Source organism: Sceloporus undulatus, chromosome 4 (genome assembly GCF_019175285.1).
Source record: "Sceloporus undulatus isolate JIND9_A2432 ecotype Alabama chromosome 4, SceUnd_v1.1, whole genome shotgun sequence".
Classification (NCBI taxonomy): domain Eukaryota; kingdom Metazoa; phylum Chordata; class Lepidosauria; order Squamata; family Phrynosomatidae; genus Sceloporus; species Sceloporus undulatus.
In genome coordinates this window covers 57,043,679-57,067,442 of record NC_056525.1, presented here as the reverse complement: position 1 = coordinate 57,067,442, position 23,764 = coordinate 57,043,679, and the positions used below count along the sequence as shown (strand labels likewise).

The 23,764-nt window shown below is 40.4% G+C and overlaps 2 protein-coding genes across 5 annotated transcripts in view; one reads left to right on the top strand and one right to left on the bottom strand.

The window, feature by feature from the left end:
• The window catches only part of RASSF5 (Ras association domain family member 5), a 133,135-nt gene extending 119,091 nt beyond the window's left edge, over window positions 1-14,044 (top strand). For all 4 annotated transcript variants that reach the window (XM_042461941.1, XM_042461942.1, XM_042461943.1 and 1 more), the window contains 4 exons: window positions 1,956-2,069; window positions 4,142-4,439; window positions 5,732-5,847; window positions 10,730-14,044. In XM_042461941.1, coding sequence (XP_042317875.1) covers window positions 1,956-2,069; window positions 4,142-4,439; window positions 5,732-5,847; window positions 10,730-10,882 — 681 coding nt within the window. In that variant the 3' untranslated portion in view covers window positions 10,883-14,044. The remainder of the gene's footprint in view (window positions 1-1,955; window positions 2,070-4,141; window positions 4,440-5,731; window positions 5,848-10,729) is intronic.
• Window positions 14,045-15,610: 1,566 nt separating this feature from the next.
• Window positions 15,611-23,764, bottom strand: part of EIF2D (eukaryotic translation initiation factor 2D) — a 29,010-nt gene continuing 20,856 nt past the window's right edge. Inside the window, exons 10-15 of the mRNA XM_042462883.1 lie at window positions 22,824-22,982; window positions 21,560-21,649; window positions 19,840-19,935; window positions 18,151-18,271; window positions 16,817-16,991; window positions 15,611-15,808 (exon numbers count right to left, since the gene is read on the bottom strand). Of these exons, the coding sequence (XP_042318817.1) occupies window positions 15,738-15,808; window positions 16,817-16,991; window positions 18,151-18,271; window positions 19,840-19,935; window positions 21,560-21,649; window positions 22,824-22,982 (712 nt within the window). The 3' untranslated portion in view covers window positions 15,611-15,737. The remainder of the gene's footprint in view (window positions 15,809-16,816; window positions 16,992-18,150; window positions 18,272-19,839; window positions 19,936-21,559; window positions 21,650-22,823; window positions 22,983-23,764) is intronic.

The window sequence follows — 23,764 nt, the reverse complement described above, 5'->3', positions numbered from 1 at the left end:
CTTTAGCCACAGTTTACTGCATGCTAAAAAACAAAACACCACACACCTCCAAATGGTTAGTTTTTATTTTATTGCAGTTAGTGCAGACAAGTCAGCTTCAACTTGGCTTGAAAGTTAATTATAACTTTCTATTCTATGTTTCTATTAATTATAGTTACATTTATTTGGAGTTAGTCCAGTTTTAGTTAAAACAGCAAGCTGTAGGAATGGAAATGAAATATTTTGAACAGATGAATGAAAGCAACTGGAGTGTTGTGCAAATTCATCACTTCAATACAACAAAGTAATTTAATTTCCCCCCCAAATAATAGCTTGTTGTTATTCTTTGGTAGAGCAATTGGAAGAGGTTTAAAATAATGAACATTGTGCTCCATAAAAAGTCATTCCATTACTCTCTTGTCAATCTTCCTTTTGGCATGACAGAACAGTTCCCATTAATGAACATAGATCAACTGGATTTTTCAGTTAGTTGCTTTTGTTATATCCTGCCTCGATTATATTTTGTAGAGAGCGGGATATAAATAAATTTTATTTTATTATTTATTAAAATTATTGTTAAGAAACACAATTTATTTGGAAATGGAATTGTACAATACAGGGATTCCCATACATTTCATAGTTAAGAGGAACTGGGGTAGAAGGAATGTCATCAATTACATGGCTTTTAAAGTTCCTGCAGTGCTGTCATATGGCCAGCTGTGGGCATTGGAAGAGCGTCTTCTCTACAGCTACTAAAATACAGCATTAATGCTAGAAAGGGAGCACCTTATGTCAAAGGGCATTCCAGTTCTTCATCTTTCAAGTTTATGGACAAACTGTGACTGGGTTATCTGAATAACAGTTCTTCTACCTTACTTATGCATGTTTACATCTGTGGGAATTGGCATACACACCACATAATATGGTGAAGCCACCCTTTGTTTAGGCAGCTTAGAAATGATTGAAGAACTGGTTTAACATCCTGTATAGATGAGAATGTGCCCACTAGGGCTGCTACTAGGGTTTTAGAGTGATGAGCACAGTGCTTCATAGGAATATTGCATCCACAGCCAGCTGGCTGCTTGCCTGCCTGCCTGCCTATGACAGTTGACTGGCAAGTACTGAATGAACTGTGAGCCATTTGCACAAACTCTGTAGCCCTGTTATTTTAATTAGCTCACTTTTATTCCAAATGCATGTACACTGGCAGAGGGGTTGACATAATTAACCTTATAGTGTTTGGAAAATTTAGACATACGATCCAGATTTTTGAATGGTGTCACATTGTGTGTGACGCCATGAGGCAGTTATCCTGCAGCAAGGGGTGGAAGAATAACCTAGCAGGTTTGCTAACTGGAGCTCTGGGTTGCCTAGCCATACATCCTAATGCCATTGGTTTATTTATGCCAGCTAAGTCACATAACATGTACAGACTGCAGGTGGGTGGTACCAGCATATCTAAGGTGGTGGATCAGGGCATTTGTACACTTCTTTCCATCCCTGCCAGCAGCTAGGGGTAGGTAAGCAATCAGTAAGCTGCTGCTACAGCAACAACAGTGGTAACCACCACCATCATCATGGGTATGCAATCTTCCTGCAAGCAAGCTGGGGAAAACTCCAAAAGCTGGATTCAGGTTTATGATGATACACTATAATAAATAATATGTATATTGTTGGCCCTCCATTTTTGAGGGGAACCGTTTCGGATACCCCCCATGAAAAACAGAAGCTTGCGCTTATTCAAGTCCCATAGGCTTCAATGGGACATGTACGCACCATTGCAAATAGTGGAGGTCGCCCCTCCATGTATATTCAAGGGCGCGGATCTCAGATCCACACATTAGGAGGAGCGACTGTATTTGTAGAAATGAGAAGCAGTTGGGTCAGTGTACACATATATTAGATAAGTGAGATTGAAAAGGCTACCTAGTCGGTTGAAGTGTATCTCAAGTGTTGCTTCTCATCCTTTGTTCTAGAATGTGACGAAAACAGTGGAAGAAGAAAAACCACAAGCTCCTACCATCCAAGAGCTGAAGGAGAAGATTGAGAATTACAATTCAAAAGTCAACAATTGTTTGCTGATGAAGCTGGTTTGTATTACATTTTCTGCATTGTTGTTTGATTTCATTGTACTGAAAGGTATTGTTATTCTATCTGCAGGATGTTATGTTGAAACTGGTTTGAGTTTCCCTTTGTGCTAGAAGCCCTGATTCTTGAGGGTCACCCATCCCCATAAATGGGATGACTACCCAAATTCTGGAACTAGGTTTAGCCCCCAAGTTTGGGGAAAAAATGAACAGAATAATGGAAATATATGCACAACTGAAGGGCTAATGCCATATGAAACAAGTATCAAAAACAATGTTATTTTATTTCTAGTCCTTCCCTGTTCTTTGGAACAGTGCTTCGCAATCTATCTGATGTGGCAGATGGGCATTTCCCCCCCAGTGTACCATGGACTTGTACCACATTTGTGCCATATTATTATTGTATTCACAATGGGCCCATAGAGACAGGTCAAAATAAAGCTGCTTCAGGTCACTTTGGAGCTATGCGGTTTAAATGACACACGCATCTTAAGAGGCCAGAAGCTGTGCCAAAGGTGCACTCCAGTCCTTGGGACAATATTACCAGACAATATAGTCAACCCTCAACTTCTGCAAGGATTGGGGGGTGCAGGATCCCTGCAAAAGGAGAAAAATTGTGAGTACAGTATAGACCCACTATCTCCCCCCCCCCCCCCCCCCCCGAGAACACTTCTCTAAGCATTTGTAGGTCCTTTGTGCAGTTCTGTGGTCAATGTCCAACTGTATAACATGGTATCAGATGGCTTTTTAGAGTCAGCTGGAGCTCCAAAGAATACACACTTTGAACAGAGCAAATAATTCTAAATACTGAATAAGCAACTATCCCTATTCTGCCTTTTCTCCATCCCATCCTGTTTGGCTACCTCACAGGATTGCTATGTGAGAGAGCAAGAGGCAAATATAATGGATAAGAAAGTGTAAAAAATTATGTTTACAGAAAACTGGTTGCACTGTATTTCCAACATAATGATAGTACCTAGCAGGGGCTTTGTTCTCTGTGTCATCAGTCTTGTAGTGAGATGACCTGGAGGCATACTTATAGACTCCATTGTTTCAGAGTATGGCTGCACCACATCTGGTGCAGTAGTATAGGGGAGTTGACTGTAATTCTCCAGGATTCTGTAAAATAGAGCCATGATAGTTAAAGTGGTATCAGACTGCTATAACTGCATAGTGTACATAGACTGTCATGCCAGGCAGAAATTGCAGTTTCAAGGTATGGTTTGTTTATTTGGTTCACTAGCAATGGCTCACAGAAATTCTGGTAAAGAGGGTGATCTTAAAACATACTTTTTAAAGTAACTGATCCAAAGGGCAGGTATACATGAGAGTATGGATATGTCTCTCCATCTGAAATCCCTCAGAACTTGTTTCATGAACCTGCTCTGTGAGCCATATAGCAGCTCAAATGACTGTTCCATATCCAAATTAATATTCAGTTGACCCATTCATAGTCACTGGAATGGCCTTTGAATAGTGGCTGGGATTCTATTGTTACAGCCCAGATGAGTCAGGATGAACACAACATGCCACATCCCGTTATGGTTCAGCATCTACCCCTGTGGTTCAGCGTCAGCTCCATTCCTCTCAACACAGAAAATGCACCCTTGCTTTCAGCTGGCATTCTTGGTTCTGTCCCTTTCTGGGGGAACAGCCTGATCTAAAATATTCATACTTAATAGGAAAAAGATAATTTTTCATTCAGTTCAGTACATCCTCTGAGTCTTTCACCTCTGATTTGCCTTGTTAGTTGGAAACTTGCGTGTGTGTGTGTTTTTTTAATTTACTTTTCCAGGTAGGTAACCTCAACTCCACAAAGTATCTTGAAGCTCAGAACCCCAAAGAACAATTAGAAACCTGCATCCAAATAATCGGATTCCTACTGCAAAGTAGATTTTTATGGGCAGGAAAAATTGTGCTTATGGAAAAAAGATGGATTTACTGTCTGTAGGCACTAGTTCATCATGAAAATAGTCTGTGTACCACGGTCCAAATAACTTAACAAATAAAATGCCACCAAACCTACATTTCCCTTTCTTTAACTTTCATTTTAATGTCATCTGCTCTTTCCTCAGAATGATGATGGCACTTACACAGGTTTCATCAAAGTACACCTAAAACTACGTCGGCCTGTGACAGTTCCAGCAGGGATCCGGCCACAGTCCATCTACGATGCCCTCAAGGAGGTCAACTTGGCCAACATGACAGAGAAGAGGACATCCTTCTACCTGCCACTTGATGCCATTAAGCAGCTTCACATCAGCAGCACTACCACTGTGAGTGAGGTAATCCAGGGACTTCTGAAGAAATTTATGGTGGTGGACAACCCACAGAAGTTTGCACTTTTCAAGCAGATGCAGAAAGATGGCCAAGGTGAGATGGTGTTCTCCTTTAAGGCAATAATAATTGTGCATTGTTAGTCTGCAAAGAGTTGTGTGTCATCAGGCTGGTTTTCTTGAGCAACCTAATCCTTTCATAGTTTCCTCCCCCCCCCCCCCCCCCACTGGTGATGCTACTGTGATCATAATGGTAAAGTCTATATGTTCCATTTGTGTTTGGAGTCCTGCCTCAAGTAGAATGGGCCCTAGACATTGTTGTATTTTAAAGGTGAAAATATATCACAGAACTTTTACTGAAAGTCCATGAGAATGAGAGATTTCTGAAACTGACTTCCTAAACAACAAGGTCCAACTCTATATTGAGAGTCTGTGGTAGAACTTTGAGTGGAATCAAAGATTTTCTGGGATGGAACACAAGTTTTTTAAATTGCAGATCACTGTGGAAAAATTTTCTTCAATTTTGAATGTAAATACATCCCAAAATATAAAAACTGCAGGACAAGTAATTTAGCAATTTCAGTGCTGCCTATTTTGAGGACAGTATGCTTGTTTGTGGATCCTACTATGTTGCAAGCATGTTCAGCATAGGGTACCCTTCTTCTGTGCAAGGGACATTTGACATGCTACTTCAAGAGGAATCTGGAAAGGTCATGATAGTACTTCCTGCCTGTATTTGTGGTTTGCAAGCAAGACAATTCCCAACTTGTGCAATTAACTCCCATGATAAATTACATTTTGCCACCTAACTCTGTGCTCATTACTTTTACATATAGGAATGTACCCTAGTTCAGTGGCAGACCACATGGTTTTTGTGCAAAGAGGTTTGCCAGCATGCAAATTCCTAACTTGTGCAACTAATTCCAAAAACAAATTACACTTTGCCACCTTCATCCCCACACTGTGCTCATGACCTTTACATATAGGAGTATGTCCTAGCTTAGTGGAAGAGCTCATCGTTTGTGTGCAAAATGTCCTGTAGCAGGCATCTCCAGTTAAGGATGTCAACATACAAGACAACTATACATTTTTTCTTGGCAGTTATAAATGGCTGATTGTAGCCCTCAATTCCAAACAATTTAAAATAAATGTTTAAAAGTGTGATTCACTTTTGGTGATTCACAACAAGTCACTCCTTTGCAAGAAGGGATGTGAGAAGGAAGGAATGAAGTTGGAAACAGTAGTAGCCCTCTCTGGGCACTCCATGAGACTCTGGGTTTGACTGGCCTTCACAACATGGATGAATGTGAAACGATTTTTCATAAGACCAAATTAGCACTGTTTTCTTAAAGACCCCAAAGTGATTCTCTGTTTTTGTCCCTTCTGCAGTTCTCTCTCAGAAACTCCCAGTAACAGAATACCCTTTGTACCTCCGGCTGCTAGCAGGTCCTGACACGGACATTCTGAGTTTTGTGTTGAAAGAAAATGAAACTGGGGAAGTTGAGGTATGTCTGTAAGCTGCTCGGCTTTTGAACCTGCACAAACACGCTCCATGTTCAGAAAGTACACAGCCACATTAAACAAGCAGCAATGTGCAGCCACGTGGGTAGAATCTGAGTGGGTGGAAAAAGCAACTTCCTGTCTTTATAATGCCATATTTTGTTACTATAAGACTGTTAGATACCAGCATTCTAGGTGAGGAAGAACAAAAGATTCCTTGAGATCATAACATTTTAAAACACATTATAACACTTTTCTTTATTATTTGAACTAATTTGTTTTGAAAAATTAGGCTGTATATGTAACAAGAGCCCTTTGTAGAGAACACAATCCTTAATTATATAACTTTTAAATCACTATTCAAGAGATAGATTTAACTTTTTTACTCAGTTTGTGTTTAGTTAACCAATTGACAGAAATGACTCCCAGCATCCCTTTCCATTTTTAAGTTCATAGAATTATAGAGTTGGAAGAGACCACTAGGGCCATCCAGTCCAACCCCCTGCCATGCAGGAAATCCAAATCAAAGCATCCCTGACAGATGGCCATCCAGCCTCTGTTTAAAGACCTCCAAGGAGGGAGACTCCACTACACTCTGAGGGAGTTTGTTCCACTGTCGAACAGCCCTTACTGTCAGGAAGTTCCTCCTAATGTTGAGGTGGAATCTCTTTTCCCGAAGCTTGCATCCATTGTTCTGGGTCCAAGTCTCTGGAGCAGCAGAAAACAAGCTAGCTCCCTCCCCAATATGACATCCCTTCGAGTATTTAAACAGGGCTATCACCTATTAACCTTCTCTTCTCCAGGTTAAACATCCCCAGCTCCCTAAGTTGTTCCTCATAGGACATGGCTTCTAGACCCTTCACCATTTTGGTCACCCTCCTTTGGACATGCTCCAGTTTCTCAACATCCTATTTAAATTGTGGTGCCCAGAACTGGACACAATATTCCAGGTGGGACCTGACCAGAGCAGAATAGAGTGGGACCATTACTTCCCTTGATCTAGACACTATACTTCTATTGATGCAGCCTAAAATCGCATTGGCCTTGTTAGCTGTCGCATTGCACTGTTGACTCATGTTCAATTTGTGGTCTACTTGGACTCCCAGATCCCTTTCACATGTAGTCTTGTTCAGCCAGGTGTCACCCATCCTATATCTGTGCATTTCATTTTTCCGCCCTAACTGCAGTACCTTACATTTCTCTGTGTTGAAATTCATTTTGTTAGCTTTGGCCCAGCTTTCTAATCTATTATGGTCATTCTGAAGTTTACCTCAGAGGTATTATTTACTCCTCCTAATTTGGTGTCATCTGCAAATTTGATAAGTATGCCCCCAATTCTTTCATCCAAGTCATTGATAAAGATGTTGAATAGCATTGGGCCCAGGACAGACCCCTGTGGGACCCCACTGGTCACTTCTGTCTAGGATGAAAAGGAGCCATTGTTGAGCACCTTTTGGGTTCGACCAGTCAACCAGTTACAAATCCATGTAACAGTTACCCTGTCTAGCCCACATTTTACAAGCTTGTTTGCAAGAATGTCATGGGGAACCCTGTCAAAAGCCTTACTGAAATCAAGATATACTATATCCACAGCATCCCTTCATCTAACAAGCTGGTAATTTTATCAAAGAAAGAGATTAGATTTGTCTGGCATGCCTTCTTTCTCTGAAACCTGTGTTGACTTTTTGTGATTATGGCATTGCTTTCTAGATGTTCACAAACTCTCTGTTTAATGATCTGCTCTAGAATCTTTCCTGGTATAGATGTCAGACTAACTGGATGATAATTGTTGGGATCTTCTTTTTTCCCCTTTTTGAAGATGGGAACAACGTTTGCCCTCCGCCAGTCTGCTGGCACTTCTGTTCTCCAGGAGTTCTCAAAGATTATTGCCAATGGCTCCGATATTACATTTGCCAGTTCTTTTAATACCTTTGAATGTAGTTCGTCTGGTCCTGAAGATTTATATTAGAGTAGATTAACCAGATATTCCTGTACTATTTATTTATTTATTCTGTGCTGAAATTCCCCTAACAGCAGGAAAATGGATCCACATCACTAAGCTTCAAATTACAGAAGTGTGCTGAGGACTGAATTGCATTGTCTCCTTTTTTTGTGGATCTTAGAAGCAAGTTCCACATTAACAATAAGCATGTGTCCCCAAACTTTCAGTGGGCTTGGTTTTGGGGCCCCCACAGATGGGTGGATACACAGGAGTGCAAATTCACAATAGTCAATGGATAGAGACGTCAGTGTGTCCATGGATGCACCCTGTCATGGGCTAGTATGTGCCAGGGTGCTGTGTAAGTGTTCCAACCGCCGATGGCTAGCCCATCAACATGGTGGGTACACTGCAATAAGCTTCTTTTAAATTTTTCAAGGAGATTGCTAACAAAATGGATATCCTTAGAGCGGAATTGATTCCTGCATGTTACAAGATAAATTGCTAGAAATATGATGAGACTGAAAACAGGTCTTCAGCACTGGGAAGCCTCCCGTCTTTCTAGATTTCTCCTACACCTTCATCTTCTGCAGAGCTGGCCCTTATGGAACCCACTGGCAATTCAAATTGTTTAAACATTCATTTGCAGAATAACATTTTTATTAGACTCATAGTACTCTGATCTCACAGTCACACAGTATTTCCCATCTCCAGATCTTAATAGTGATCCAAAGAGGTATGTGTGCACCTTTTGCCCCTGGTCTGCATTCTTCCATTCAGAATATGCCCCGACTCAAGCCCAAAACATCTCTTTATACTCAAAACTGAAAAAGTGGACTTGAAGGGGCTTGTAATGAGATTATTTTAAAGGTTACTACAGCTAGCAGTTGTGCAACAGTTTAACATGATTGTTACAGAACAATCCCCAAATTATTCTCAAACAATTTTTTTAATGTTTGGAATATTCAGTTTTGGTACAGGAAACAGTTCAAACCAAACAAACTTGTGCACATATTGGGTTGGATCCAAACCAGCTGTTTTGTGAATAAAAATATCCATAGCATTTGAGAAATGGACAGAGATTCGGCTCACATTCTCTGCCCCCCCCCCTCCGGCCAACACAGAAAGTCATGACTGTTGCTTCCCCTTTGCAAACCCTCACATACTTCCTCTTACACTGCTCTAAAGCAGGGGTGGGCAACTGTGAGGGATCCTGGGCAAATAACCCAACCTCATATGGGCTGCAGTTCTGCAGCCAAGCCCACATGTATCTTCTTAAAATGGTGACAGGATAAGGTTACTACAGTATTTTGAGAGTGACTGCAGAAGAAAGCAGGCATTTAGAGGTAGTATGAGGTTCATGGGAGCTTGTGGGCATGAGATGAAACATTTTCACATGTTTTTATACATTTGGGGAGCTTCCTGAGTGATTTTATGGTCAAAATTGCTCAAAGATATTTTTTGTTGTTGTTGCAAGATTGGGTTTTGGAGACTAGTGGGGTCAAGTGTCACAAAAATGAGGTTCAGGAGCTACATTTTACCCATCTTCTGGTATAGATTTTCAGAGCATAGGAACGACTCCTGGGAGAGCAAAAGGATGAATAGAAATCAAATCTGTACTTCCTTTGGGGGTAGTGGAGCATCACCTGTTGTAAGTCTGTATCCAATCCAGTGAGACACTCTGTAAGGTTAAAAGTCTGTGCAATGGGTTGTGCTTTCTCAGAGGTTGCATACAAATGCTCCATAATGCTGCCACTTCTTCTGCAAGCACGCACACTGCACTCTTATTTTTGATGGCAAGGGGGAAGCTAATAGAAAATTGCACACACACAAAAAAAGAGCTCAAGACTTTGGTGCCTTTTAGACAAGTAGTTGCACTATTGTGGGGCCCAACATAATTAACTTGGCATATATTTGTGCTGCGCTAAAAGTATATAGGATCTTGGTCAAAATCTATGTTCCATTAAATTGCAGTCACTGATCTCAACAACAACAACAACAACAACAATATATTTATTTGTATTCTGCCTTTTCACAAAGGAAAATGAATAAAACCTAGCAAATTGTTTTCCAGAAAGTGATCCTTTACATACAATGTATGATTTTTCATCTCATCTTTCAAACTCAGAAGGACTTAGATGTACAGTGCACCCATGCCATACGTGGGCGCGCCATACACAGCTTTCAGCTTACATTGAAGCTATGCCATGTGAAAAAGAATGGCATGTGTGCCGCACTGCATGCACGCACCCCTTTGTTTTCAACGGGGTGCAAGCATACTCGTTTTTTGCCTTACATGGTGTGTGTGTGTGTCTGGAATGGATCCTCTGTTTAAGGGAAGGGGCCACTGTTCTCTTCCTTTTGCAGCGCTTCTGCTTTGTTCTCCTGAAGGTTTCAGAATACCTCTAATGATCTAAGGAGGATGTATTATTGGGGAGGGCCTGCAGAAATTCAATGAGACAGGTTATATCTAACATCTGTACCCAGGATCGGAACTGTACATCTTCTCCCTGAGCATTCCCACTCCTATTTGCCAGGTCCCTAGAAGATTCCAGATGCCCATCCCCCAATAAACTGTTAAAATTTTACAGGGGATTGTTCCACAGTGCTCACAGATATCTTGTATAGGCATCAGGAGTGGTGAACATTATTTAACACACACCCCCAAAAACCCTGGAAAACCTCCCATCCAACACATCATAATGTGACATGACTTCTCGTTGCAATTTTTGGCCAATACTCCAGCTGAAAATGGGCCTATGTGTTTACCATGGCAAGCCACCCCTGACCTGTATCCTCTTATGCTTAGGTAAGTATATAGATTAGGTGTCAACCTTTTGTTAGATGTCTGCCTGTAGACTGCATATCTATACACACATATAAAATAAACTGAATGTGTGCTAATCTAAACTCTCTCTTTATTCTCTCTCTCCCCCCCCCCCTCTTAGTGGGATGACTTCTCTATTCCAGAGCTACAGAATTTCCTGGTAATACTAGAAAGAGAAGAAAAAGACAAAATTCACCAAGTACAGAAGAAATATGACAGGTTTAAGCAAAGACTGCAGGAGGCCTTGAAAGAAGCAAATGAGAAACCTGGATAACCAAGTCTGGGCAGTGTGGCTAGTGATAAATTAAAATTTTAAAATATATACATATATATTTCAAAACAAAATTAACACCCAACCAAGTCTTTTCTTCTCAGGACACTTTTCCAATTTGGCTGCAGTCTAAGGTGTGCTTAGAATTGGTTGTTACAAAATGGGAAAATGGATGTCCCCACCCACTGGCCCTCCAGACCCCAGAAATTGAATGCTGCATCTCCTTCTGAGTGATCAACCTGTATGGCATAGCCTGGAAACGTTGCAGTAAATGTTGAATGTCCAAGGAATTGGTTTTCATATGGTACAAATGCTAACGGCCAGCCCCAAACTCTATCTTCCTTTTCCTGTATCCCAATACCTCACCTGCTGGATTTGTGCGTATGTGTGGCAGAAGTGCAATGAATGTGCTCTCTTGTGGTAATTTTATCACATGAGCTACTGAAAGGTCCACATCAGCTCATGAAGAATTATTGCTCTGATAGACTCTACAGTGTAGATGATGCCAAACAGACTGTTGCGCCATATGAAGAGAACAGATGCCAAGAAAGCTGTAGATGTACAGCAGTTCTTGATGGTGCTAGAGTGCTTTGGCCTTGAGTTATTATTTCTATTTTCTCAGGGGGAAAGGGGCATATTTTTGCAGGTGTATGAGTTGTCTTCTTTGTCGTGCCCTCCAGCCTACTATTTGAAACATTGCCCTAAATTTGGAAGCACTTCTTATGTAGCAAAAACTGGGACTATTATCAAGAGATCTGACAGCAAACTGATTTTGAGATTTGCCCCTTAGTATGTTCAAGATGTCAGTGTGAAATTAACACCAAGGCCTTGAAGGGAAATGAAGTGATCATGTTATGGGGTCACAAGTACTTGCAGATGAACTATAAATCCGCAGCTGCTCAGTCTCTGCTGTCTCCCTTCCTGATGTTGAATTTTCAGCTTGGAGCTACAGTGCTTGATTGAGAGGTTCTGCTAAAGTAAGAGTGAGAAATCTGTGACCCTTCCACATATTGTTAGACTCCAGTTACCATCTGTCTCAGCCACTGTGGCCAGTGATTAGGGAGGATGGAAAATGTGGACCATCATATGGAAAGGTATAGGTTTCTCCTGCCTCTGTGCTACATCAAAAGGGAAGTGATCAATACGACCTGTGCAAGTCATCACCATAACTGATTTATCTGCTTGTAGGGTCATTCTTCTATAGCCAATAGTGTCATTAGGCTCTTCCATGTAGCATGGACATTTAAAAAGCAATGTGGTAATACATCAAGTGTTACAAGACATGGGCAGGGCACTTAAGCATCAAACAATCAATACTGGCAAACTTACTTAGAACTCCTTGTGTTTTGCACAGCGCTTTCTCCTTGTACCTCTCTAGTCATCTTACACTTGGAGGCAGAGTTGGATATTCTTCAGCTATTGCTGCAGTTGTGAGAATGACCAGCCCTGCCCACATCACTGCATTGCATCAGGTGGACAAACAGTTGACAACCCAGTGGTTGTAGCTATAGCTGCCATTTCCAGGCACATGGGTGACAACTTGCTCACTGTGATATTAGGACAGAAAGCAATCTTTTTTTTCCTGCTTATCTCTAAGAAAGTGGCATTGTAAAATAAAGGAACTGGTTTCCCGTGTTTTAATGCCCTCCTTCAAGATTACAGCATAAATCTGAATTTTTTTTAAAAAAAACTAGTTTTAAAAAAAACCACCCTCAACTTCCCTTTGGGGGTTAATTTCAAAATATGAGCTGGCAAGCCAAACAGGTGTGTGCGAAGTGTCTTGGCAGCAACTGTTGTCTGCCTCAGCAAACCCAAGAGGTACAAGCAGACATTCCCTAACAAACCTTATCCTATTTTGCCCTTGGTTTAGGACAAGAAAGGCAACCTGCCTTCCCTCCTTGTTTGTGTACTATGTCATTTGTGTTGAGACTCCTTAATTTGTAAAGCCAGAAAGCTGAGGTCAGTACTTGTGGCATTTGTTGCAGATATCCTAAACCAAAGCTATCTTGGGACAGGCAGGAAGACAAAGATTAATTTCTTTTTCTGAGAGAATTGGAGAAGTGGTACCCTGCAGTGGTGAGGGCTCAAGAACTATTAGCACAGCGCAAGGAAAGCCAGGAGCACTTAGAAAGAAGCACCTGAAAAACCAAGGTGCTTAACCAAGCAGCAAAGGCTCTTCCCAGTCACTGTAACATCTCCTGTAACCTGTAGAAATATGTGGCCACACACACTGAGGAGGGACCATTCTTTCAATGCTAGTACTACCAAGAATAAGAACAAAAAATTACACTCCAAGCCTAAAGGCAGTTTCTGTACACGATTTATACCTTCAATCTAGGAATGTTGCATATTCCTTTTTTATTTTATCTTCTATACTTACTGGTGAAAAATCGTACCCTTGCTTTTCAGTGACTGGCACTCTTCATCCTCCTGCTCTCACCATCCCTCAAATATCTAGAACATTTTTATAGAAGGCATGGCTTCTTATGCAATTTATGTAAGTGCTGTTGACTAAGCCTCCTGCAAAATAGGTGGGTGTGGTGTCTTTTTCTTTAGAAGATTATATAGCTGTGGGCCATTAAGAGAATAAAAAAATAATTCTGAACCTCCCTGTAACCTCAGAGGGTGAAAGAAAGCTGAGCCAGTCGATCTATGGCAGAGCAAAAGCCTTAGATAGGAGACAGTGGAGCCCCCAACTTAAGATGCACAGACTACTGCTGGCAGTGCCTTTGTTTAGTGCAGGTGTGGGCAAAATGCACCCCTCAAAATGTTGTTGGATTCCAGTTCTCATCAACTCTTGGCAGCACAGCCAGTGATAAAGGATACTGGAAGAAGTAGTCCAACAAAATCTGGAGGACCACCCTTTGCCCAGCCATGGTTTAGTATTTTGTGTTGCCTGCATCTGTATGGGTGTAATATTTTTTCTTTTCAGTGGTCAATTGTAAACCATGTACAATCTGTATAGAATGAAATTAGTGGAAGCTTGTGGGAAAGCAAATACATTTTTGCAATGCTGTAATTTATTTTTACTACTGTTTCAGCCCGATGACTGAGAAAATGTCACCTTTCAGCTTTTTTTTTAAAGCTCCTGACCAATTTGTTTATGTGATACAAACTGTGTAAGAAGCTATTAAAAAATAGTCTCTAATAAAGTTGTTTTAAGAAGTCAGTTTGCTTTCATTACCTTTTGCCCTCTTGTGGCACTCCTTGGTAATGTCCTCAAATAACATGGAATCTTGTCTAAGACTTCCTTCCCACTGCGGGAAAGCATAAACACAGGGACTGTATTTTAAATGAACAAGGCCTGAATGACCACATTTGTTCTAATCACTCCCACTCATAAAGGAACTCAGGTCACAGGTTTTTGACCCCAATGTAAGTAGAAGCATAGTCTTTGTTGACAGAGCCTACCTGTTATGTACTTCACATGTTCACTACCAAACTCCTGTGTCTTAGTTTACAGAAGTGCATAAGCAAGTCAGAGGTGCTGAAAGATCCCACCAAATGCTTTCATTCAAACTGCAAGTAAAAAGTGCAAAGAGCCAATTTTGCCTACCCTGAATATACAGGGAAGTGTCTAAAGGTACATAATTATGTGGGAGCAGGCGAGCTACTATTGTGCGCTCACACAATGATGTCTTGGTCTGGACACTACATTAGTACATAATGGCTTTTTCCAGGAAACGCTGCATTCCCTAAGAGGTAATCTTCCAGGTAATTCTCTCTACAGATAGAGAAAAAGTGCAGAAAGGTGACATTGGCAGGATACAGACTGCCCCTTTCCCCGATGGATCGGGGCCTCAGCTGTCACAGCGGCAGCCCCAGAGGCCCCGATCCGCCACTTTTCCTGGTCTCGGGAAGTGGCAAAATGCCACTTCCCCACGACCTGGAAAGGGGTGTCCTTGGGGCTTCATGCCCCAAGGACACCCCGACAGTGGCGGGGAAAGGGTCCGCTCAGCCCCTTTCTCTTTGTATAGCTGGCACGCCTGTTTAAAGGCCGCACCAGCGATACGCATGGCCGAAGGAGCTCCTTCTGGCGCCGCTGAAAGGAGCCACAAGCACCCTCCTACGGCGCCAGGATGTCATGTCTGCGCTGCGCTGTTTGGCTGCAGTGCAGCTGTGATGTAATGGCGGCGCCCATGTAGAAAGGGCGCCTCCATTACAACGTACTAGAGTTGTGGGGCATCTGGAAAGGACGCCCTGAGGCAACCCTAGTATGTATCCAGGCCGGCGCTTTGCGCCTGTCTGGATACCGCCTTTATATTGTTACCTCTTTGCAACTCCTTCCCTCGCCAAATCATCTGTTCACCTACCCTTCTTCACAGGTCAGACTGGTGATTTAATGGTAACAAAAACAATGCTGTGGGCTCAGAGGATGTTTGCTGTGGCCTGGATTTCTCTATCCAGGTGACCAGTTACCACTCTGTTTTCTAGTGATCCACTGCCATATTTCTGTTTACCATACTGAAGACACTCTGGTTTTCTCAATATAATGTGAAGCCTACAGGAGTCCTTTTGAAACTGAACATCACAGAAAATAAAGAAGATATAAAAACAGTCTACATCTTACTTCATTTAGGTGGATTGCTGGGCAATTATCACAGGCCAACATATTGCACAAAGGGATACTTTGTTTTTGTAATCTGCACTGACAGGAATCATGTTACGACAGTATTCAACAACCACCAGGGGTTCCCCACAAATTATGTTGAAAACTCAGCAAAATACCGGGGATAAATCTTTTTATTTTATCTTTTAAATAGAAAACCATTTTAACAGGTAAAACTATTGGATTACTCACTTTGTTGAATATAATATGTATAAATAATTAAGCTCCGTATATGATCTTGAGGCTTTGCTACTTCTTCCGGCCCATCTTTGGCGCCTTCCCAAGGCCTTCAATATATTGGCGAGGTATATGATAGTCCTCTGCAACAGAGTCAAGCATCAACTAGCAATCAGACTGTATTCAGCAACTGAAAAGCTTAGCACATCATGAAATCTCACTGAAAAAATATGCCACTTTATTTAACAACACAGCCCTATTTTATGCCTTTTCACCTAGAAATAAGTTAAATCTCTATTATTTTAACTATTAAAATATGTAACTATTAAATCATATAGCTATTATTTTAACTATTGTTTATTTAATGGTGGGGACAGATTTTAAAATTGATCAACATATTTCAAAAACTATAAAGGTGGAAGTTCTACAGCCCATCAGTTGACCTCCAACAAGCTGCAGAACTTTGGAGAAGAACTGTTTTACAGGTGAGCTAAAAGAGAAGGAGCGTAACAGGGAAGTCTTGGATACAACACCTTATTCTCACAAGATGACCCCATAAAGGCCAAACATATACCAACACTGAAGCTACTGTAGCAATTATCCCTGTTGGCTGGCACAAAGCAAAAGGTCCTAGCCAGGGGCAATTTCTCCACCATGGACTTGTTCCTTCCCCCTATATACACCCTCCCCCCCCCTTAAGAGAGTTCTGCTCAGATGTAATCCTATGTGCATGCATCAGTCTCACTGAATAAAATAGGGTTGACTTTGGCATAGATCTAGATCCTTATCACACTACACTGTTAACAGCACTATATTCTGCTTTAACTGTCATGGCAACATCTTGTGGAATTCTACGAGTTTTAGTTAGTGAGGCTGAAGAGCTCTCTGGCTGAGAATTCTAAATAACTTTCCTAAACTGCAAATCCCAGGATTCCACAGGCTATTTCCATGGCAGTTAAAGTGGAATAATAAGAAGACAAACACAGGCAATGATGAGGGATTATAGGATTCGCAGTGTAATAACATCTAGAGCGCCAAATCCTCCCTCCATCTACGATGTACAGAATTACATGAGTTATCAAACTGATTAAGTGACTAATAGTTCTACTTGCTAAGAAATCTTATTATAAGCTTGCCATAGATATAATTACCTAGCAGCAGCTTAGCAAGGTGGTTGATCTGATTGCCTTGTATCTGGACTTGTAATCTGTCTTTGGATCCTGGGACTGTGCTGACAGTGGCACTAGCTTGAACTTTTTGCTGGAGAATGTTGGCAACAACTTGTGGGTCTAGACCATACAGCTCAAGATTCGTAATTATTGTCACCTGCAAGCCAAAAGAGAAGGTGGTATTACTCTGCGGAATATTATCTGATGGGGGCAGTAAAGAGTTAACTAGTTTTTTGGGTATCATTTCACTCTGGAGTGTACATCAGTTAAGCAATTAGAAAAGCTGTATATAGATCCTTTGGTCATATCTTAGCGACTATACCAATACGTGCATACCTCAGTTAAGTAAGCCTTTAACAAGAGCTTCTTTTTACAAACTTTACAAAATTTTACAAAAGCTGTTGTGTTTTGAATAAAGTATGTTGTAACATATTGAACTGCTCCTTTTTTTTTTGGTGGTGGTGGTAGTGGTGTTGGAACTACCCCTATTCTTTCCATGTTATTTCAACCTTTGGTATCAAATTTTCTATTAAAGTAATTCCCAGGAATGTAACTACACTGGTACCCCGGGATACGAATGCGCCGCGTTACGAAATTTCCGGGTTACGAAAAAAATCCATTAAAAATAATTGTTCCGGGTTACGAAGGTTATTTCGGGTTACGAAAAAATTTTTGGTGCTTTTCGGCGCTTTTTCGCACCAAATCGCAGCTTTCGCTATTAGCGCCTATGGGGCTTCGGCTTGCGAATGCTTTTCGGGTTACGAATGGCGCCGCGGAACGAATTAAATTCGTAACCCGGGGGAGCCCTGTAGTTCATTAACTGAGGTATACCTATATAGGAAATAAAAGCAGTATACATGTTGGTGATTAAATGGACAGAACCATGAAGTGCTTGGTGACACTTGTGGGGAGTTATCCTGATACAGGCCAGTAATCCACTATGGGCACCTGTATGCTGTGTCCTACAAACAAATCGCAGTTAGGAGAAAATGGAGTGGGGTGAAACACCAGTGTACTTCTGATCAAATTGAAACCCACCAGCCCCAAAGCCCAGGAAAGAAAGCTAACTCCTTGTCCAAGAATAGAAAATGTCTGAGACTGTAGCTGCTTCTTTATCTTTCCAAAACCTATTTTAAGACTTCTCCATTGAGAAGAAGGTAAGTAAGGAGACTTGCATTAATAGTGGAGTAATACAGGAAACGTTTTAGTCAACAGACTTCAGGTAATTCCAAGTGGATTATCATTTAGTCCCATATGGACTCAGCAGCAGCAGCAATAGTGATTTAGCCGTGTGTTTGAAGGCCTTAGGTCCTTACCTTTTTATTGGATGATCTCTGTGCTATGGTCATGTTAATGGGATATATCTTTCCTTTTCTCACAATAGGTTCATGTCCAGCAAAGGTTACCTGATGGAAGGTCTGTAGTTGGTCCAGACACCTGCAGAAAGTTGGCACTAAAATGTATACTTATCTCTTATTACCGGTTTAACCATTCCTGCAATAGACTTAAATTAACTGTTAAACTAATGGTTATTCAACAGTTCAGCTAGACCTTATTCACCCACCCCCCTTGATTTTGCAGCCCAGCATGCAGCCCTCCTTGCAAAAACAAAGAAACCCTGCTCCAGAGGGTATACTAACTCTCCAGAGCAGATTTTGAAGGTAGGAGGGTGATGCAGGGGATGGGGAGAAGAAATTACATTCTTCCTAGTTCTGCTGACTGAAGCAGTTATATCAACAGAATGACAACACTGAATCCCACTTACATATAAGTAAATAGTATTTCTAGTGAAAGCCATGTAGTGTAGTGGTTTGAGCGCTGGACATGAAAACAACAACAAACTGTCTCTGAAAAAAAATCACCAAGAAAACTATGTGCCATAAGGTTGTCATAATTAAAAATTGACTTGAAGGCACTTAACACCAAAAAATTTCTCCTCAGAAAGTAAATGGGGATGCACCATGCCTTATCTGTCTTACAAAATGATTCTGGATGCTGTATTTATGGATCCACATGGAGGCACAACAGTGTGATAAGAAAATATGCAGAATAGGCCACTAGATTATGATGCTATCTTGGTACAAGTGTATTGCAGGGGATGTAGGTCTGAAGACTGTCATTATGCTTGCTTAGAAAATTGTTTGCTTTCTAACAGAGTACACTTGAATCCTACCAGCTGTCTCAATTTCATCTAAAAATCAGTTTCACCTCAGAATATAAATCAAATAAAATATCACAATCAACTTTAGGTGATCCCAGATTGAAGTGGCAACTGGTAAAAATAAAGCAACAGAACACTAACTTGTAAACAGAAAAGCACAAAAAAAAAAGAACATAGGAAGCTGCCCTATAATGAGACAGATCACTGGTCTGAATTATCAAATCTCTCTAGTGGCAATGGCTCTCCAGTATTTCAGGAAGATCCTATCCTAGCTGTACTGGGAGATCTCACATCTAAGTGATCTCTCATTTAAGATTTACTGTTCAACAGTGGAATCAATTGTCTCATTCATGAATTCTGTGTTTCTAAATATCATATTAAGCACTGAATGAGTCTTCAGAGAGCATCAGGACTTATGGAGCATGCCAGGAATTAAGTTGTATTTTTTTTTTAATTCAGTCTCCATAAGTTGCAGAAATATGTTTATCTGAATGCTAACTCTAATTTCAAATTCTCTTAAAAGGTTTAATATTCTTGCCTTTAAAGAGAAGAAAGGGGATGGATAATTTTAGCATGCAAAGAACATATGGGCACACTGTTCATGTCCACACTGCCTCACAAAATGCATACATGCAACAAGTTCACTTTGTATATACACTATATAACATCACAAATCTAGGGCCTATGTGCACTGATTTTGTCCCTATGTACACTAAAGAACATCTCTGACATCCCACTGCAAATATTAAAGGCATTCTTAACAAACCACAATAAAAAAAAGCATGGCTTATGTTATAGGAAATATCAAAGAAAATATATAAAGCAGCAACTGCATTCGCCTCACCTACTCAGTAGATCATCCCATTTGAGCTTTGAGATTTCATCTTGCTCTGATTTGTTCAACAGGCAGTCACATAAGACAGGATTCACCTTTACAAAGCTGTAATCAAATAACGTAGATTAAAAGGGCATAGGTGTCACCATGATCTGCTCACTGAACTGGGAATGCAGTGAAGTCAAGAACATGCAACACTCTCCAGCAGTGCTTCTCAAGCTAAATGATGAGGGGACTTGCAAATATTGTTTCTGATATATCAGGGACCAGTACCATATTTGTGCCCATTGGCTACAACTGAAAACTCTCCATGGACTAGAAGACAATGGCTTGTGGACCAAAAGACCACTATTTTGAATAGCACTGTCCTACAGTTTCTTCAGATGTTTTAAAAATTGTTTTCTATTTTGAAAACAGCAACAGGACTTCTAAAAGCAAACTGCCTTTGTACTATAATACTGACAGCTCATGTTACAGTCTACATCACAGCTTGATCGGTGAAATCCAGCATTATTCAATGATTACTTAGGGCCCAAACAGACAGGCCAAAATAAAGCTGCATCAGGTCACTTTGGAGGTATGCTGTTTAAATTATGCATGTGTCCTAAGAGTCTGAAAGTCACACCAAAGCCACGCTCCAGTCCTAAGGACTGGAGCACAACTTTGGTGCAGCTTCATGCCTCTTAAGATGTGTCATTTAAGCAGCATATCTCCAAAGTGACCCGAAGCAGCTTTATTTTGGCCTGTCTGTTCGGGCCCTTAAATAACAACATTTTATTTATTACCCACCTCTCCCCAAGGCTTGAGCAGGATACAACATACGTTATGGTTGCATGACAACAAGTTCATGACAAGAAATATCAATCTCCTGTTCAAAAACAGGTGTCAAGGCCCCATACCTATTGTACACCTGCTACTCATTTGAAGGGGAGGGGGCTATTTCAAATAACCTAGAATAATATATAAGATCCTGTGGCAGCTTAATTACATTATTATTATTATTATTATTATTATTATTATTATTATTTTGTGAACTACAGCCCACTTCTTTAGTGCATGAAGTACAATCTAGGGCAAGAGTGGGCATCTGCAGGAGAAAATGTTCTTTTGGGACTCTCCTGGCATGGCTTGCCAAAAAGTCCGACCAAAAAACTGAAAGTGACCAGAAGCCCACTTCTAGTTTTGAACAAACAAGGAAATTTATTATCTTCATTTTCATTATTTATTTATTTGGATGTTAAACAATGCAGGGAGCCTGTGTAACCTAAAGTATTGGAATGTAGTGCGCCAGTTCATCACATCTCCTCTGTAGTTTCCACGCTATATTCAAACTATTAGGCACACTAGTAGGGCACATTTCCACAGATTCTTCTGTGTGCTGCACAGGGTCACATCACCATCTGAGTATATTCACCCTGTACTGGGGCCTTACTATATGGTTGTCCCCATCAATACTGCAGATGGACATAAGAAGGGGACCCAGATAGGTCATTCAAACTTTATAACCACGTGTTCAGCTATGGTGTAGGGGGACACAGATTAGAGAAAAGTACACATTCTTTCTAATAGTGTTCCCACATTTGTGATTTAGTGTTAAAAGATACTATACCAGGAGCATGGAAAGGTACAGTGAAAAATTAGTCCTTCAACCATTCTGTGTTAATCAGTAAAGAACAACAAAATTGGTATTCCAATCTCTCTGCTCAAGGAAGTTTCCATTTTTACATACTTTTTGTTGGTTTCATCAACCAACTCGTTCGTTTTCACATAACTGATGATGGCGCTTCTCACTTCACTGCTGGTTAGGGTGTGGCCTTTCCTAAGAGAAAACAGAATATTTGTTACTTTCTCAAATATGCCTGAGAAACCAAAGTAAATACTACTTATAGCAAATCAGAGATTAAAATAAAACCCTTTGTAGTGAGGAAGTGGATCCCACTTTAAAACATTTTAACAAACACATGAGATGCAACTTGACCAAATCAAAATAAACTCTTGAAAGTGGCACCAAGAAACCTTAATATTTTAATCCTCTAACCCTGATAAACCATTTTTCAAAATCACCTTCATAAATATTACTGCAAGAGAAACTTCTTAAGGAAGAAGCTAGATAATAAATCAGTGCTCTTAAATCAATGTTAACAAGTATGTCAAATAGTTGTTTTAAACTATGGTAAGGCTAAGGTAGATTTCCAAATACAAGGAAATCCAAATGGAACGCAGAAGGAAAAATACAAATAGCGCAGGGGTTCAAAGAAAAGAAACACCATGCAGTCAAAGCAAAAATGATATAGAAAGAAAATTTACTTTTGACAGTTATTTAAGCTGGAGATTAAAGTGTATAGTACAAAATGAGGATTGGTGTTAAACTAGAAAAAGGAATAATTTATCTAATGTAATATCTAGACACAACTGCCTGATATGGAAAGTAGGTATTATGACTTATGCATTAGTTTGCTGTTTGATGAAAATATTAATAAAAATATTTTAAAAATAAAATATTACTGCAAATCTATAGGAGGGGTGGATAGCTGCAGTGGTTCCAGGGACCAGTTTTCTGTTCCTGGATCCCTTCAGGGGCCATATGCTGTGCAAAAAAATACCTCCCAAGGGGGGGGGGGGGGGAATCACTTCTGATTTTGAAAAATAGTTGGTTTTTTTTCAAGTTGTAGAACAGGCCCTGCAACTTATTGAATTTTTGTACTCCCCTCTATGTACACACTCTTTTCAGGGGACCAGATAAAAGTCAGTCTGGGAAGTCTGGAGTGGCTAAAAGCCACAAAAACAGCTCTGGAAGGCTGCATGCTGCATCAAGGCCACAATTTGCTCGCTCCAAGCCCAAGGCTTCCTTTTTCCCTTCTAGAATCTCTCACTACCAATTCTTTAAAAATTCAGCTTTTCTTTCTCTTCAAGTGTCCTTAGCCCATAATGTGAGGGGAAAAGTACCAAGATAAATGCAAGCCAGGCATTTGGTTTTCTTGTATATTCCTTACTTATATCCAGATTCCTGGAACAATGGAGCCATTTTTGATGAGATGCCATAGAGTGGTGTGATCTCAGGAGCATGGTATGGCTGTTCTCCACCACCACTTCTACTGTCTTGGACAGGTAATTCAGATTCTTCTGTTTCAGGTACTACAAAGGATCTAATGCTTAAATTCAAAGGGAAAATTTATTTCACAATGTACTGGTAAAAATAACTGAGTACTGTACTGTGAAGTATTGCATTCTTTCTATCTCTCAGGCAACAAACACCTTCAGTAAGTTCTCAGCTTTGCATGTAAAAATCCTCCAAACACAACTTTATTTGCAAATCACTCAAGGTTATTCCTGCTCCCTGAAGATTCTCAAAGCAATGACAACAAAAAGAGAGAGAGAAGTACTGTACTTCATGTTGCCCTGAAATAAATGCTATGAGTGTGACTATTGAACAGTAGGAGATTTTACAGGTCATTAAATCTTTAATAAAAATTAAAATTATTTGTGTAACATTTCAGAGTTTGAAGAGCTGCACAGGTATTATCTTGTAATATTTATGTCTTGTAAGATAGAACACTGTTACCATCCTTGTATTTGAAAAGGGAGAAGGGCATGAATTTGTAGCAAAGGTAAGATTCAGAGCACAAACTTCCTGAATCACAACTCAGCCACTTTGCCACAGTGCTACATAAGCTATTTGATATATAATTTGGCAATAACAAGAAAAAGTCCTACAAGTGTTTCCTCACAGAGCCTGCATAAGATTTGCAACCTGAATTTTGGAACTAATAATTTAGAGTAATGATTTTAACCCTTTGATTCTCCAGATGTTTTGAACTTCATCTTCCAGAATCCCTACCCAGCATAGCTAACTGTCAAAGATTTGGGGCACTACAGTCCAAAACATTTGAAGAGCTCAAGTTGAGAACCACTGACTTAGAGCTTCTTCTGACTC